The 18,203-nt window shown below is 53.2% G+C and overlaps 1 protein-coding gene across 1 annotated transcript; it reads right to left on the reverse strand.

Annotated features, from left to right (window-relative positions):
- Nucleotides 1-5,789: 5,789 nt before the first annotated feature.
- On the reverse strand, nucleotides 5,790-13,392 carry mmd (monocyte to macrophage differentiation-associated). The gene is made up of 7 exons (XM_030087620.1): nucleotides 13,023-13,392; nucleotides 11,479-11,560; nucleotides 9,778-9,938; nucleotides 9,262-9,336; nucleotides 8,393-8,494; nucleotides 8,231-8,300; nucleotides 5,790-8,134 (listed from the first exon to the last, which is right to left on the reverse strand). Exons 1-7 carry the CDS (start codon nucleotides 13,046-13,048, stop codon nucleotides 7,922-7,924), a joined length of 729 nt encoding a protein of 242 aa, XP_029943480.1. The 5' UTR covers nucleotides 13,049-13,392; the 3' UTR covers nucleotides 5,790-7,921.
- Between the last annotated feature and the right edge of the window lie 4,811 nt (nucleotides 13,393-18,203).

Here is an 18,203-nt window from a genome sequence, read left to right on the forward strand (position 1 = left end):
ACCAAACAGGAGCTTTTCTCTCGTCCTCACGGCCACGTTTCTGGCTCAGGCTTAACTAGTTACGCATCAAAACGTAGATATTTTCCTTCTGATTCTCTCAGTGCTTTCATTTAGTCTCTGTCTCAAACGCTTCTCTCTCCAGATGCTTTTGTTTGAGGAGAGAGCGGAACCTTCTGCCCTCTACTCCAAAGCATTCGGAGAGATTTTCTCCTGAATCTAAGAGTTCACACATCTTTACAGACTGGCTGTGGATGGATGGATGAATGGATGAATGGATGAATGGATGAACCTACAGACAGGAAAACCTCAGGATGAATCCATGAACGGCTTCTGACGCTCACAGTGGAAGAAATGTTTCATTTCAATTCTTCAGCCAGATCGACTGGATGAAAAACTGCTGATTCACCGTCATGGCTGCTGAGAGCAGCTGGTCTCCATGGCAACACACACACACACACACACACCTGCTGAGAGCAGCTGGTCTCCATGGCAACACACACACACACACACACACACACACACACACACACACACACACACACACCTGCTGAGAGCAGCTGGTCTCCATGGCAACACACACACACACACCTGCTGAGAGCAGCTGGTCTCCATGGCAACACACACACACACACACACACACACCTGCTGAGAGCAGCTGGTCTCCATGGCAACACACACCCCTGCTGACTCTGTCATGACTGCTCAGAGCTCACAGTGAATATGAAAGAGTCTCACACACACACACACACACACACACACACACACACACACCCTCAGCAGCAGCTTTTCCCGGTCCTGAATGAGACCTGCTCTGGGCCCGGTCCGGATCCCTCCGGTTCCTCCTCATGCTTCTCTTTCGGTTCTGGACGTTCCTTCGTGCTCAGGTTCCTTCATGGGGCCGCAGCCGGCTCCAGAACCGCAGCTTTCACCCCTCTGGTCTGAAGCACACTTCCAAGCGGTCCAGTTCCTCCTCCGCCCACTGGAGGGCGGTGCTGAGTCCGGACCTGCACGTTCCAGCTTGTTTCAAGGGAAACAAAGATAAAGAAGGAAGTATGAGTGAATCCCTGCTTCCTGTGAAGAGCCAATCGGATCTTAGAACGCCTCTTTCTTCCTGTCCTCTCTCCAAAACCTGTTGCTGTGATGTCAGAGATGATGTTCAGAGGTTGGAGCTCTCCGACTCGTCATGTGACAAAACGTCCCCAGACGGCTTCGCCTGCTGTCATCGCTTTAATTCTTCTGCTGGGAAAACACCGTTTACATGTTAATGAATGGAAGAACAAGAAACCCTCCTGTGTTTCAAAAAGCAGTTTGACCTTCACTTTATTATCTGTCTCTCAAAAGGACGTCCGGTGCTGTCCCCAGAAAATATGCTGAGAAATGTCCCGTTTCCCTCTGATGAGACTGGAACACAGCAGAGCAGGCCGGCGGACGCTCAGCTCACGTCGACTGGTGTTGATTTGCTTGTTCCATGTCTGATTGTTCCTCTTTGTAATTTGTTTGCTTGTGGTCTTTTCCTGATTGTTTGACTGTTTGCCTCCACGACAGTTTCTCCATGTTCTTTCTTTTAATACAAATAAATAAATAAATATAAAGTATAAAAACTGATAACTTTCACAACAGTAGATCAGCAACCCAGAGGGAGCCGGACCACAGTGGAACCAGGAGGGACCACAGTGGAACCAGGAGGGACCACAGTGGAACCAGGAGCCGGACCACAGTGGAACCAGGAGGGACCACTGTGGAACCAGGAGGGACCACTGTGGAACCAGGAGCCGGACCACAGTGGAACCAGGAGGGACCACAGTGGAACCAGGAGGGACCACGGTGGAACCAGGAGGGACCACAGTGGAACCAGGAGCCGGACCACAGTGGAACCAGGAGGGACCACAGTGGAACCAGGAGGGACCACGGTGGAACCAGGAGGGACCACTGTGGAACCAGGAGCCGGACCACAGTGGAACCAGGAGGGACCACAGTGGAACCAGGAGGGACCACAGTGGAACCAGGAGGGACCACAGTGGAACCAGGAGCCGGACCACAGTGGAACCAGGAGCCGGACCACAGTGGAACCAGGAGGGACCACAGTGGAACCAGGAGGGACCACAGTGGAACCAGGAGGGACCACTGTGGAACCAGGAGCCGGACCACAGTGGAACCAGGAGCCGGACCACAGTGGAACCAGGAGGGACCACAGTGGAACCAGGAGGGACCACAGTGGAACCAGGAGGGACCACAGTGGAACCAGGAGCCGGACCACAGTGGAACCAGGAGGGACCACAGTGGAACCAGGAGCCGGACCACAGTGGCACCAGGAGGGACCACAGTGGAACCAGGAGCCGGACCACAGTGGAACCAGGAGGGACCACAGTGGAACCAGGAGCCGGACCACAGTGGAACCAGGAGGGACCACAGTGGAACCAGGAGGGACCACGGTGGAACCAGGAGGGACCACAGTGGAACCAGGAGGGACCACAGTGGAACCAGGAGCCGGACCACAGTGGAACCAGGAGGGACCACAGTGGAACCAGGAGCCGGACCAGGAACAGGCGCTCAGTACAGCAGGATCCGAGTTGTGATCCTGTTTGTTCTTTCATGTCTGAACTTTACCCTGAAGCTTTATTTTGAAGGTGTCTGGAGCTTTTATTCTTGAAGGTCCGGTTCTCTGCTGGATCTGCTGGTTTGTGGGGATTTGAGGTTCTGAAAGACTGAAAGAGACGGAACCACCTGACCTGAGAGGATCAGACAACCAGTTAATCTGAGTTAATCTGACAGAGTCTGAATGAATCTGAGTCCCCGAGTTAACCTGTGACTGGATTACTCTGAATTAATCTGTGACTGAATTAATCTGAGTTAATCTGAGTGAGTCCCTAAATTAACCTGTTACTGAGTTAATCCGAGTTAACCTGTGACTGAGTTAGTCTGAGTTAATCTGAGTGCTGGGTTAAAGCGGGTGTCCGGGGTTTCCGTGTGTTTTCAGTGTGTTGTCTGACGAGCTTGATGCTGGTCTGGTTCGGCCCAGTCGTTCAGGGAGGGGCCACAGTCCTCGACGCCCCCCAGGAGAGCTGGTCAGGCTGCCCAGGATCGCCATGGCTGCCGGGGTAACTGGCCGGTTACCCCGACAGCCGTGGATTGCCACGGCTCTCTTTCTTCCTCACTGGTGGAGGACCCGGCTTGAAACGCGAAGTGTGTGCCACCTGGTGGCCAAAGTCTGTCATTGCAACTCAATCTGTGCAGCAAAAAACACTTTCTTTTTTTTTTAGATTAATTTGAGAGCCGTACGGAGTGAGGGCGCGGGCCGGATGCGGCCCTCGGGCCACCAGTTGCCCATCCCTGCTATAATATAATATTGGCATAAAGCAATATGCAAATTTATTCGTGAGCTCCGCCCTCCTCTCATAGACCCCCGTGTTATCCGAAAAAGCGCCGGTCAGCTTCAGCCAATAGACTTCGAGCTTCCGCCTCGTCCTGCTGCCAGTCAGCGTGTTGCAGCCGGAGAGCACGGCTCGCCCAGCCGGGGAGAGAGAGTCCCGCAGGTATACCCACCGACTGCTGAACGCAAACAGCTCAACCCGGAGGCTCCTCCTCTTCACACCGGTAAGGAGCGAGCACTGGTAAAGGGGCGTGGCTTGGTCGCTCATGAAAGCAGAGAGAGGGCGGAGCCTCGAGACGCTGGATTAAAAAAAAACATCACTCTTTCAAAACTCCGGACACAAGCTTTAACCTGTTCCTGGGTTAATCTGAGTTAATCTCAGTCTCTGAGTTAACCTGTTCCTGGATTAATCTCAGTTAAAGGAATACTCCACCCAAAAAACGATTTGGCCTCATTTTCTACTCACCCTCATGCTGAGAAACACTCTGGAGCACTTTTTTGACGTTTCAAATGCAGTTGAAGATGTTTGGGGATTTTCGTTGTCAACAAACAGGGACCGACAGAGCCCGACAGAAAAAATGGTCCATAAAATCCACAAAACGTTCCCATTTTCCTTCATACTGCTCGTCCGCTGTAATCCAAGTGTCCTGAGTGCGTAACGTCCATAATTAATTCTTAACGAGGTCATTTAGTACATTTTAAGAGCCCAAACAGGGCACTCTCATACAGCTCCATTGCATGTCTGCACGCGCACCCTGAACTACGGAAGCCGCGGCAGACCAAGCAACACGCTTGTGCCCTTTCAGCAGGACACCGAATTCAAAGCTTTAAAACAGTAGCCAATCACTTTTGTGATTGTCCACAGCTCGGTCACTCACAGCAGAATATATACAGCGGAACTTCTTCTTCTACGCTTGCAATTTAGAAAAGTAGTCGCTGAAAGCGCGCAAGCGTCTGGCTTGGTCTGCCGCGGCTTCCGTAGTTCAGGGTGCGCGCGCAGACATGCAATGGAGCTGTGTGAGAGCGCCCTGTTTGGGCTCTTAAAATGTACTAAATGACCTCGTTAAGAATTAATTGTGGACGTTACGCGCTCAGGACACTTGGATTACAGCGGACGAGCAGTATGAAGGAAAATGGGAACGTTTTGTGGATTTTATGGACCATTTTTTCTGTCGGGCTCTGTCGGTCCCTGTTTGTTGACAACGAAAATCCCCAAACATCTCCAACTGCATTTGAAACGTCAAAAAAGTGCTCCAGAGTGTTTCTCAGCATGAGGGTGAGTAGAAAATGAGGCCAAATCGTTTTTTGGGTGGAGTATTCCTTTAATCTCAGTCTGTGACACTGGGATCCTGTTTCTGGTCTCAGGTTTGTGATGTGAGCTGGAGGTTCTGCTGGACCAGGTCTGGGTTCATCAGAGAACCTGAAAGAACCTGAGAGAAGAGACGCTGCGACGGACACACTGGAGGTGACCACACACACACACACACACACACACTGTGGCCTGGTGTGAAGTGGTTTGCTCTGTTCTGTCATAACAGTCCACGAGTTCAATTCTGGAGGAATTCCTGTGAGGAGTTTGCATGTTCTTACTGTTTCTCTTCAGAACTTCCTGTGTGTATGTGTGTGTGTGTGTGTGGTGTGTGTACTTTCTTTGTCAGTGAGAAGAGAAGAAAACCAGATTAGAGGAATCAAGGTCTTTATTTTCACATTACTGAGGCGAAATGAAACGATTCACCAGATTCTGCAGCACCGAGAAAACAACCGATAAAAACCAAGAGGGTTCACACACACACACACACACACACACACACACACACACACACAGGTCGTCTCCATGGCGACGGGGTCAAGGGACACAATGAAGGGAGGTTTTTTTTCTGACAAACACACATATTGAATTTACTCTGTGATTAAAAAAAAAAAAACTTTTTCAAGTGAAAGTTTTAAAAAGAGGAAAGAAGCAAACAGAATCGACCGAGTTCCGTCTGGATTGGTTCTGAAATAAGAAAAATATCGTCTTTTATTAGGTTTCAGATTTTATTAGAACAAACGTCTTTTTCCCCAAATAACCACATAAATTCTGTATAAAAGCTCAAATTAGTTTTTTTCCCAGAAATTCAGAAAATTGTGACACGACGTGCCGATTCGCTTTTTTAAAGCTTCACAATATTTTTTCTCCAATAAACTTCCAGTCGCACAAGAAACAGTTTTTAAGTTTTCATCATAAAATATCTGAGAAAACGTTTTCCTAAATTAAATATGAACATTTGATAGCAATAAAAAAAACACAATTAAGGCAAATAAAAGCTAAATCAAAGGTATTTTAATTAATTTATTATTTTGTGACAAATTTTCCCAATTTTTTTTCATTTTATCAGATTTTTTTAAAAAAGACAAAGATTAATGAAAAATACTTCGGTTTTTTATGATTTTTTGGGACATTTCTGCAAAAAAGTGAATGAAAATAGAAAAACAAACTTCAGAATTGTTCTAAAAGTTTTTAGTTATTTTTACTTAAACGGTTTTGTAATGAAGCATTTGAAAAGGTTGAGTTTAAGAAGCGGTGCTCAGTGTGAGTCGCTCCTCCACCAGCGGGGGCGCCACTGAACACTCACCACCCGCGCTGAAGGGAAACCTCGCACCTTCTGGTTGCTATGGAAACACTTGTGGTTGCTACGGACGCCGTCTCCAAACCGACGTCTCAGTTCTGCCGTTTCAAACGGACAGATGAAAAACTCGTGGAGACGAACGAGAAAAACGCGACGTCCAGACGGCCGAAGCGCCGCAGAAACCGTAAACAATTCACGTCTCGGGTCATCGTAAACTTCACAGCCGGCCGCGGCAGGCCGGTCAGAGGTCAAAGGTCAAAGGTCAGCGTGCGGCGGTCTGGGATCAGAGGTCGACGTGCTGCGGCCCGGGGTCACAGGTCAGAGGTCAGCGTGCGGCAGTCCGGGGTCAGAGGTCGGCGTGAGGCGGCCCGGTGTCAGAGGTCAGATGTCGGCATGCTGCGACCCGGGGTTAGAGGTCAGATGTCGGCATGCTGCGGCCCAGGGTCAGAGGTCGGCAACCCGGAGTCAGAGGTCGGCGTGCGGCGGTCCAGGGTCACAGGTCAGATGTCGGCATGCGGCGGCCCAGGGTCAGAGGTCAGCGTGTGGCGGCCCGAGGTCAGAGGTCAACGTGCTGCGGCTCGGGGTCACAGGTCAGAGGTCAGGGTGCAGCAGTCCGGGGTCACAGGTCAGCTGTCGGCGTGCGGCGGTCCAGGGTCAGAGTGCAGCGGCCCGGGGTCAGAGTTCGACGTGCGGCGGCCCGGGTTCAGAGTTCGACGTGTGGCGGCCCGGGGTCAGAGGTCAGGGTGCAGCAGTCCGGGGTCACAGGTCAGATGTTGACGTGCGGCGGTCCAGGGTCAGAGGTCGGCGTGCGGCAGTCCAGGGTCAGAGGTCGGCGTGCGGCGGTCCAGGGTCACAGGTCGGCGTGCGGCGGTCCAGGGTCACAGGTCAGCGTGCGGCGGTCCAGGGTCACAGGTCAGAGGTCGGCGTGCGGCAGTCCAGGGTCAGAGGTCAGCGTGCGGCGGTCCAGGGTCGCAGGTCAGAGGTTGGCGTGCGGCAGTCCAGGGTCAGAGGTCAGAGTGCGGCGGCCCGGGGTCAGAGGTTGGCGTGCGGCGGCCCGGGGTCAGAGGTCGGCGTGCGGCGGCCCGGGGTCAGAGGTCGGCGTGCGGCGGCCCGGGGTCAGAGGTCGGCGTGCGGCGGCCCGGGGTCAGAGGTCGGCGTGCGGTGGCCCGGGGTCAGGGAGCAGCAGTCCGGGGTCACAGGTCAGATGTCGGCATGCGGCGGCCCAGGGTCAGAGGTCAGCGTGTGGCGGCCCGAGGTCAGAGGTCAACGTGCTGCAGCTCGGGGTCACAGGTCAGAGGTCAGGGTGCAGCAGTCCGGGGTCACAGGTCAGCTGTCAGCATGCGGCAGCCCGGGGTCAGAGATCGGCGTGCGGTGGCCCGGGTTCAGAGTTCGACGTGTGGCGGCCCGGGGTCAGAGGTCAGGGTGCAGCAGTCCGGGGTCACAGATCAGATGTTGATGTGCGGCGGTCCAGGGTCAGAGGTCGGCGTGCGGCGGTCCAGGTTCAGAGGTCGGCGTGCGGCGGTCCAGGGTCACAGGTCGGCGTGTGGCGGTCCAGGGTCACAGGTCGGCGTGCGGCAGTCCAGGGTCAGAGGTCGGCGTGCGGCGGTCCAGGGTCACAGGTCAGAGGTCGGCGTGCGGCAGTCCAGGGTCAGAGGTCAGCGTGCGGCGGTCCAGGGTCAGAGGTCGGCGTGCGGCGGTCCAGGGTCAGAGGTCGGCGTGCGGCGGTCCAGGGTCAGAGGTCGGCGTGCGGCGGTCCAGGGTCAGAGGTCGGCGTGCGGCGGCCCGGGGTCAGGGGTCGGCGTGCGGCGGCCCAGGGTCAGAAGTCAGAGGTCGGCGTGCGGCGGCCCGGGGTCAGAGGTCGGTGTACGGCATTCCGGGGTCAGAAGTCAGAGGTCGGTGTGCGGCGGCCCGGGGTCACAGGTTGGCGTGCGGCAACATGGGGTCAGAGGTCGCCATGCGGCGGCCCGGCCTCAGCGCCGGGGCTCCTGTAGAGGTACTTCCAGATGGCGTAGTAGTGCACGGCGGCGGCGAGCGCCACGAAGACGTGCCAGATGGCGTGGGCGAAGGGGATGACGCCGTCGCTCTTGAAGAAGACGACGCCCAGGCAGTAGATCAGGCCGCCGCACGCCAGCTCCTGCAGGCCCTCTGTGTTGCTCTGAAAGACGGAGAACCGTAGACGGTCAGCGCAGAACCGGACGGAACAGGATGGAACCGGATGTAACCGGACGGAACCGGACCGGCCGCCGCTCACCATGGACGTCACCACCGAGGCAGGGAGGAAGCCCATGGCCAGGTAGAAGGCCAGCTCCACCAGCTTGTACCTGCAGGGGGCGGCAGTGAGCGGCATTAGCGTTAGCATTAGCATAAGCATTAGCATAAGCATTAGCGTTAGCCCCCATCAGCCGTCACTCACTTCTCGTGGTAGTTGAAGACGTAGATGGTTCCAGCGGCGGCCATGAGCCACACGAACCAGCGCATGTGAGCCGCCAGAGGACCCAGCTCACGGAGGTTCAACCTGAGGAGAGCGGTCAGTGCAGAGGTCAGAGGTCAGTGCAGTGGTCAGAGGTCAGTGCAGTGGTCAGAGGTCAGTGCAGAGGTCAGAGGTCAGTGCAGTGGTCAGAGGTCAGTGCAGAGGTCAGAGGTCAGTGCAGTGGTCAGAGGTCAGTGCAGAGGTCAGAGATCAGTGCAGAGGTCAGAGATCAGTGCAGTGGTCAGAGGTCAGTGCAGAGGTCAGAGATCAGTGCAGAGGTCAGAGGTCAGTACTAGGTGTGTCAGCGTTTACAATGTTTTCTACCCGTGTACCCGGTTACAGGTGACGTCAGATGGATGTTTTTCTGCTGCAGCTGCGCTCTGTGACCACTAGAGGGCTCTGTCCCACTGACCTGCAGTCCCTCACAGTCCCGTTAGATCAGACGGTTCAGGACCGGTTCAGCTGTCAGGCTGATGATCTGTTCTGCTAGCTAGCGTTAGCATCGATGCTAGCTGCAGCTTGTTGGGTGTTTCCATGGAAACCGGTCCCTGCTGCTGTGAACCAGCTCTTCCTGACTCCGCCTCCACCCCGCAGTGTTTCCTCTGAACCACTGGCTGTGGTTTTGTTTTTTGTTTCCTAAACGGAGCGCTGCTCCGCCTGTAGCTCCGTCTGTAGCTCCGCCTATAGCTCCGCCTGTAGCTCCGCCTGTAGCTCCGCCTGTAGCTCCGCCTGTAGCCGTCGCTTGTGGATCTGACTCAGTGAGTCCGTTATGGTCTGAAGCAGCGGCAGTCAACGAGGGGGCGGAGTCTCACCAGGGTGTGTAGGAGGCGGCGATGAAGAAGTAGATGACCACTCGGTCACACATGTGGAAGCACTGCTCCACCGCCCTGAAACACACACACACACACACACACACACACACACACACACACACACACACACACACACACACACACACACACACACACACACACACACACACACACACACACACACACACACACACACACACACACAGAACCATGAGACCTGGTTTCCACGGCAACCTGTCAACTGGAAACATTCAGTCTGGTTGATCTGATCAGGAAGTGGTTTTCCTGTTGGTCCACTAGAGGGCGTCGTTGGTTGTTTCTGTAATGAAACTAGACAAGGACCTGGACCAGGAGAACCTGGACCAGGAGAACCTGGACCGCAGCCGGACCGCAGCCGGATCCAGTAGGAGTTGACGTGCGTCAGAAAATAGAGCAGAGCGGAGACGGGGCGGACACGCATGCAGTGTAATCCCTGAGTTAGGACTACATCCGGTCCCCCCGGTCCCCCGTCCTCACCTCATGTGGCTCTTCTTCCAGGTGACGATGTGGAAGACGGTGGACACCAGGAACAGGGCGCACAGGCCCAGACCGTAGACCAGGGCCGTGATCCTCTCCCAGCGGCTCTCCGACAGGCGGTGCAGCAGCGTCATGCCCACGAAGGCCGGAACGATGAGGAGCTGCCAGACCACAGGAGCACAGGTGAGTCCCGACAGGCCCCGCCCCCAAGAGGCCCCGCCCCCACCACGACGGAGCCCTGAGGCGACTCTGCTCCTCCACAGATCGTCCTGAGGCCTCACTGATCGGCTGAGTTTTGATCGGGTTCAGAATTCGGTGGAACTGTGGGAACAGAGTTCTCGGGTCGTGAAGACAAACCGATGGAACGGAAGCTCCGCCTCTACTCGGGACGGACACGGCTGCACGCTCAGCTTTTCACGGATCGGGCATCGCAGGCGACAACCGAAGCCAGCCTAGCCGGTGTTAGCATGAGCGCTAATCATCAGAGGGGAGGCAGCTCCACATGCTAACTGTAACCTGGAGAGCAGGGGTGGTCCAACCTGAGGCTCCAGTCCCAGCAGGCGGCAACATTGTCCGCTACCCGATACCCAGCTAGTCCGGAACCGCCACCATGGTCTGTGGGAAAACCTCCTGGTCCCTCAGAGCCCCTCCTGTTTCAAAGAGCGGTTAGCTTAGCCGCCGGCGTCTCAGTCTGCTGTTAGCTTAGCTGTTAGCCACTGGCTACTTTTGAACAGTCGTTCATGCTGTAACGTCAGTCGGCAGGACGGGAGCTGAACTTGAGACGGTGAAAAAGCAGATTTACCTGCAGAGCGTTTCGGACAGACGGGGACGCCGTCACAGACCAACCGTTCGGAGAGGAGAGGAAGTGTCCGTTACCGTGCATCTGTTAGCGTGCGTCCGCTAGCGGGCGTCAGGTAGGTTTTATGCCTGGTTGTTTACTGGCTGGTTGTTTTTGTTTTTGTTGTTGTTGTTTTTGTGGTGGTTGTTGTTGTTTTTGGCTCAGTAGCTCAGTTGGTAGAGCAGGTGGTCTCATAACCAGAAGGTTGGCGGTTCGATCCCCGCTCCCGCAGGCGTAAAACTGTCGTTGTGTCCTTGGGCAAGACACTTCACCCACCTTGCCTAGTATGAAAGTTGTGAGAGTGAATGGTTGGAGGTGGGAGGGGCCGATGGCGCAGATTGGCAGCCTCGCCTCTGTCAGTCTGCCCCCCCCAGGGCAGCTGTGGCTACAGTCGTAGCTTACCACCACCCAGTATGGTGTGAACGGGTTGATGTGATATTGCAGTGTGAAGCGCTTTGGGCTCTGTCAAGCAGGGTACAAAGCTATACAAGTGTAGTCCATTTACCATTTGTGGTGGTTGTTGTGGTTTTTGTGGTTGTTGTGGACGCGGCTGCTGAGTTGCTCAGCTGTGATGCGTTCAAGTGCCACAGTAAAAATGGGCTTCTCTGCAGATCAGAGGTCTGGTACAGCAGAAATGTTCAGAACAGAGGAAACGGAACCCCGTCTTCAGATCGTGTCATCACAGCGTTCTGTCCACATGTTCTTCACACGTTCTGCTGTTTGAGGAACAAGCTGAAGACAGAGGCCGGAGTTTCATCCTTCAGCTCATTAATGAGGCTTTCAGCTTTAACTGTGTGTGTGTGTGTGTGTGTGTGTGTGTGTGTGTGTGTGTGTGTGTGTGTGTGTGTGTGTGTGTGTCTCACAGCGTGGGTGTAGCAGTTGGCGGCGTGCTCGTAGCAGGTGGGCTGGTAGCGGCAGTTAGCAGAGGCGCGGCGGTTCATGAACCTGAAACACAGAGAGAGAGGTATTCAACCACGACCCCGATCCTCCTCCTGACCCCTGTGACCCGGGAAGCCTAAACTGACTCTCGATCAGGGATGGGCAACTTTAATGATGGACAGGGCCACGTTTTTCTTGATGCCCCCGGTCGCAGGCCGTGCTCCGGGAAATTACGGGGTGGGGGCGGGGGCGGGGGTGGGGGGGTGGGGGTGCCTGTCTCTTCCACACTGGTGGAGGCTGGTGACGGGATGCGGAGGGCGTGCCATCTGGTGGCCAAAGTACATCATTGCAACTGAATGTGTGCAACAAAACACATGTTTTTCTTTTGCAATAGTAATTGGGGGGCCGTATGGAGGGAGGGTGCGGGCCGTATGCGCCCGCGAGCCGCCAGTTGCCCATCCCTGCTCTAGATATTGGAGCTGAAGACATAAACTCCTACAACGCGACTTATTTCACCTTCAAATAGAAAACGTTTTTTCCAACATGTTTGTTTTCAACCATAAAGTCTTTAAATATATAAAATATGTAAATGTGGAAGTTTTCCTCTAAAGGTGTGATTTAAATCCACCTTCATGAGATCAGGAAAAACCCGTCACACTCATAATATCAGCAAAGTTGTGTTTTTTTATGTACTAGTGAAACATTTTTTGTCTTATTTTATCCAGAAAGCTTCGATTGAAACTTTTAAAAGGTTTTCCAAACCCATGAAAGAAAAATGATGAACTGGAGCAATTCAGGAGATTTCTTCTGATTCAGGACGAACCGCGTCCTCTTAAGTCCAGGGTTTCTGCTTCCTTTTGGACTTTAACACAACCAAGACATCAGGAGTTTGTCCTTACAGAAAACAGAACAGATCTGCTGTCGGCGAACGCCAAACTCTGGACCGAAGACGCCTTCCAACACCGGAGACGCTCAACACCTTAAAATCACTTCATGTTCATGACAGAAAAGCGATCAGCTGTTCGTTCACAGCGTGACAAAGGTCAAAAAAAGAAATCCTCACTACACTGAAAACATTTATATCCTCAGTAAAAGACGATAATGTTCTGTCTCTTCAGACTTTCAGCTTAAAGTTAAGGTTTTTCAAATATTCTATTTTAACAGCGACAATTAACATTTTTCATTTACATTCTTAACTCTTTTGTCAGTTTCACTGCAGTTTAACAGCGAGATTTTCATGACTTCATAACACCTGAAGCTTTTATTCTGCAAAGCACGTATTAATCAGTACTTCCGGATTATGACCAGCTGTCTTTAACTGGAGCTGAGTTTATCTTTTAACATCTTATCTTCAGCCTTTCCCTCTGGCGGGGCTGATAAAGGTTACCTAACATGTATGATTGGCATTACTGAGGTTCCTGCAGGATTTCTGTTAACTGAGCAGGTTTCACTGAACTCAGCATCTACCAGGCTGGAAACACCGTTACTTAACCCGACAGCTTCACCACAGTCCGTCCCTTTTACTCACCTCTGGAAGCTGTTCACTCTCTTCATTTCACAGGATTTTCACCACACACAGCAAAAGAAACTGCTGTGATTTACAAAAAAAAAACAAAAAACAAAACAAAAATGAAACTATAAAATGTTTCTAAGATGAAAAAAGGAAGCCACGCCTAGCATTAGCATTAGCTCGCATTAGCTCTCCCTGAGCTAACTTCAACTACAAAGCCTCGTTTTAGTCTCTTTCTTAACACCATTCTGGACAAATACTGGCGCGCTGCCGCCGCGGAAAGCTACAAAACCCCGATGAGCAGCAGGGACGACCGGAGAGGAGCCCCGACAGCGGGCAGAGGACGCCGGGAGACGGAGGAAGCTCCGCCGGCCGGGAAGAGTCCAGCTCCGGGTACAACCGGTGGTCAGACGGTGACGGACAGCAGCGTCAGCCAATGAACAGCGAGGATGCCGGCACAGGAGCCAATGACAGGTGAGGAAACCGGCACAGCAACCAATGAGGCGGGAGGTGGGCGGGTTCGTATGAGAGGGCGGCAACCATCGGTTTACAAGAAATAAACAAACGATTAAAAACATGTGTGAAAAGAACAATAACAATGCAGGAAGTCTTTAAGATGATAGAATTTAATACTAATATAATAATCACATTCTTATTAAATAGTCGTTTTGGCCTTCATATGAATGAACATCAATAACGTGTATATTTTTACACCAATCTGCATTTTTAAGATGGAAATTCACCGTATGAAAAAAATAAAGTAATTAATAAATGGATTGTGTTTCTGAATTTCTGCATTAAAAAATGAAAATCAATAGATTTTTTAATTTATATTCATATCACTTTTTTCCTTTATATTTTAAAGGATTTAATCCAGAAACATTAAACAATGAATAATGACGCTTTTTAAAGGTATTAAAGAAAAAGTAATTAAAGGGGCTGTAGCATGCAAAATTCACTTTTTGTACTTTTTAACCTTGTTATATAGTTTTGTTCTCACCAAAAACACCCCAGAGCATTTCTTTCCTTCGTGAATGTGTGTTTGAGCTTTCCTGGTGTTCGTGCTGCTCAGAGAGGCAGCCCCTCCCACCGAGAAAACGCTCTGTTTCCCACGTTGACGTCACACGGAGAAGATCAAATCAGAGAAGATCAGTCAAAGTCCACAGGGGGAGAGGCGGAATTTTCAGTGAAACAGAGCGTTTTCTCTTCCGGGTTTCAGAATTAGCCCCAGAAAATCTTTTACTTCACACAAAATGACTTTTCCTTAGCGCCAGAAATAAACTATTACCATGTTAATGCCATTTCTAGGGTTTGGACAAGCTGAAAAAGCAGGATACAGCCCCTTTAAATGAATGTTTAAAAATAATTTACTATCTAATGGTTAATGCGACATAGATACATCAATAAATGTCAGTCTACTAAATTTGAAAAATAATTAAGTGTCCTTTAGAAAATTTTCTCAGAATTATATTTTGTATTATCAGGGTGTTAAGAGTTCTTAAACCTAAAGTCTATAAATATATTTTCACAGAACTTTTCAGACCGCTCCATATTTCTCAGCATCAATTAGGTTATGTAAGAATCTTGATCCTTTCAGATGGACAGCTTGTATTGTGTGTGTGTGTGTGTGTGTGTGTGTGTGTGTGTGTGTGTGTGTGTGTGTGTGGCCACAGTGAGAGGAAACACTGATTGTGTCGCTGCAGCAGGAACAGTGTCACGGTTGCATAACAGCAGTAACTGGATGGGCGGGCCGAGACACGGCGGGAGTTTATGTAAGAATGAAATCCTCCGGCCTGATGAAGCTCCAGCTCCGCCGTTCTGAGAAACACCCGCTCCGTCACTCCCAGCTCTACACCTGAATGTCACCCGACCCTTCGCCCGACCCTTCGCCAGACGCTCTTTCTGAGTATTGCGTTGATCCTTCTCCTCAGAATGGACGTGAGGCGGCCTGCTGGTGTCTCAACATCAAGAACATAAAGATTTTAAACTCAGGCAGCTGGAAGCAGGTTTCAGGCTCAGTTCTGAAAACGGAGACAGAACCGAGACGTCTGGTTGAGCGTACAGCTGGAAATAATAATAATAGTGCATTGGTTTCATCCAGCGCTTTTCAGGACACTCAAAGACGCTTCACATTGCATTCTTCATTCTCTCGGTGGTGGTAAGCTGCTGCTGTAGCCACAGCTGCCCTGGGGGGGGCAGACTGACGGAGGCGAGGCTGCCAGTCTGCCCCATCGGCCCCTCCCACCACCAACCATTCACTCTCACAACTTTCATACTAGGCAACGTGGGTGAAGTGTCTTGCCCAAGGACACAACTACAGTTTACGCCTGCGGGGTCGGGGATCAAACGCCAACCTTCTGGTTATGAGACGACCTGCTCTACCAACTGAGCTGCTGTCGCCTCGGAAACCGAGATCAGTGCCATCAACTGTTTGACAGACGGTTTTTGATGCCTCGGTTTGTGTTTATAGATTCTACTGAGGCTTTGGCAGCTGGTCCCGACTGGGAAAGGGGCTCGCTCAGGTTTTCCTTCCCAGAGCATCTCAGATCCTCCCGGTCCAGCAGAGCGTCGGGTCTGCTGGATCCCTGAGGGTCCGCCGGATCCCTGAGGGTCCGCCGGACCCTGAGGGTCTGCGTTCAGTGCAGCACCTTCCTGTGGTCTGTGGGTCAGACGGAGAGGTGGAGCGTCCTCGGGACGACGGAGGCTTTGTGTCACACGTGACGGGCTGAGCAGGTCTGTAATGGGTTTACTGCTCCATGCAGAGTTCAGAGCCAGAATCCTGAAGGAGGCCGGGACCAGGGCTGAAGGCCGGTTTATCCAGCAGAGACCAGACAGGCCCGCTAACCCGGGTCTCAGTGATGTGTGGCGACGTCTGAACCCTTTACCGGGAAAATAACCACGTTTCTGCGTTTCCTTCCCGCGGTTCAGTGTGTAGCTCCACCTCCACTGAGGCCTCTCCGGTCTGGACCAGAGCAGAAACCTAAAGGGGGACAAGGTGAGACCGAGGTGGAGCGCCGGAGTGTTCGGACGGTTCTCACACTGGAAGCACAAAGACCAGTTCTGGTCCTCCCTACCACCAGACGTTTTGGGGGACACAGTGGTAGACCTTCTCCGGGTCTACACAGCACATGGTGAACCCGAGTCTCCTTCCCCCACACAGACCCCCCCCTATCCCGGCGAGAGTTTGACTGTCCTGCTGCCCTCCACCAGGAAGACGGACCTGGACTCCCAGAAGGCTGGAGGTCCCTGTCCCCTGGATCCAGGTGGTCCTCCAGGTGTCCCATGTGACTGTCTCACCTTCAACCCCGTCCTGCTGGGAGTCCCTCTGCAGTGAGCGGGTTCTGTAACGGGTCTGCGGCTCGTTGGACTCTGGGCGGAGACGGAACGCTCCGGCTCCGTTTCATGAAGGATCCGTTTGTTCCGGGTTTTGTCAGAAGCAGCAGCAGGATTAGACTCGGCTGTGTGGGCTATTTACAGTATCCAGGAGTTCCTGTTCCGGTCCAGGAAGTGAGGATGGCCGACCGACGGTTTGCTCCCTCGGTAGCAGAGGGTTAGCGTCAGCGTTAGCGTTAGCATTACCGCTAGCAGGTCCTGCGGTTCCACATCTGGGTGTTTCCTGTTTCTCGTCTCTCAGGAGGATGAATCCAGTAGAATAGCGGCATGTTGTCTGAACGGCGGGGGCGGATTAGCCCCGCCCCTCTCCATTCAGGGAGATCAGGATCTCTTTAATAGTGAGGAGGCGAAGATCAAGGCGGAGGAGGCGGAGTCACAGGAGTCACATGACCACGTCTGAGGACAGGGCTTCAGGAATGTGGAGGGAGTCAGACTGTCAGGGAGTCGGCGCCTGGAAAACTGCTGCCAAGGTGGAACTTTTGGAAAAATTAACAGGCTGTGTAAAGACAGACAGCAGGACTGTCCCGGTCCTGGTCTGGTCCTGGACAGCAGGACTGTCCCGGTCCTGGTCTGGTCCTGGACAGCAGGACTGTCCCGGTCCTGGTCTGGTCCTGGACAGCAGGACTGGTTCTGCAGACCGGGCTGGACTCCCAGGCTGGAGGAAACAGGCGTTCTGCTCAGTAGATGGACGATAAGAACCAGGTTCTCCTTCAGACTGTCATGACTCCCAGTCCAGATTCTGCTGGTCCTGCTCCTGGTCCCGCTCCTGGTTCTGATCCTGGTTCTGGTCCTGCTTCTGCTCTTAGTTTGGCTCTTGCTTCTAGTCCTGGTCCGTGTTCTCTCGTTGTGTTTTGTTCTCTGGTTTCATTGCAGACAGAACCAACACGAGAACTAGCAGTGTTCAGTGTTCCTGCCGTTGCCATGGAAACATGGAAGCTTTCTGAAATGACAACACAAACTTCACGTGAAACTTTCAGTTTCACTTCCTGTTCAGTTTCTCTGAGCTCCGTTGCCGTGGAAACGGAGACATAAAACACTCGGAGTTTCCCGTCTCTCTGACCCCGAGGCCTCGGCGACGGAGCGACGGCGAGGTGGACAGTGAGACCGCAGGGGGCTGTAATTTGACTCCAGCTTCACCCTCTGAGGGACACAGAGACGTGAAGCCTGCAGTCGGATCTGAGACGAGCCTCTCAGACCGCGGGGCGTCTTCCTTCGACCAATCAGAAACCTGGACGACGAACAGCAGCGGCCGGAGAGACGGGTCTGGAGGCTTTCGCTCTCGGAGCTTCGGCTCCGTCGGACTGAAACAGACTTTAACCCTGGAGGCAGCAGGGCGGGTCTGGACCACAGGACGGGTCTGGACCAGAGGACGGGTCTGGACCAGAGGACGGGTCTGGACCACAGGGCCGGTCTGGACCACAGGACGGGTCTGGACCAGAGGGCCGGTCTGGACCACAGGGCCGGTCTGGACCACAGGACGGGTCTGGACCACAGGACGGGTCTGGACCACAGGGCCAGTCTGGACCACAGGACGGGTCTGGACCAGAGGGCCGGTCTGGACCACAGGGCCGGTCTGGACCACAGGACGGGTCTGGACCACAGGACGGGTCTGGACCAGAGGGCGGGTCTGGACCAGAGGACGGGTCTGGACCAGAGGGCGGGTCTGGACCACAGGACGGGTCTGGACCACAGGACGGGTCTGGACCAGAAGACGGGTCTGGACCACAGGACGGGTCTGGACCAGAGGGCGGGTCTGGACCAGAGGGCGGGTCTGGACCAGAGGACGGGTCTGGACCACAGGACGGG

This window comes from Salarias fasciatus, unplaced genomic scaffold (assembly GCF_902148845.1).
Source record: "Salarias fasciatus unplaced genomic scaffold, fSalaFa1.1, whole genome shotgun sequence".
NCBI classification, from domain to species: domain Eukaryota; kingdom Metazoa; phylum Chordata; class Actinopteri; order Blenniiformes; family Blenniidae; genus Salarias; species Salarias fasciatus.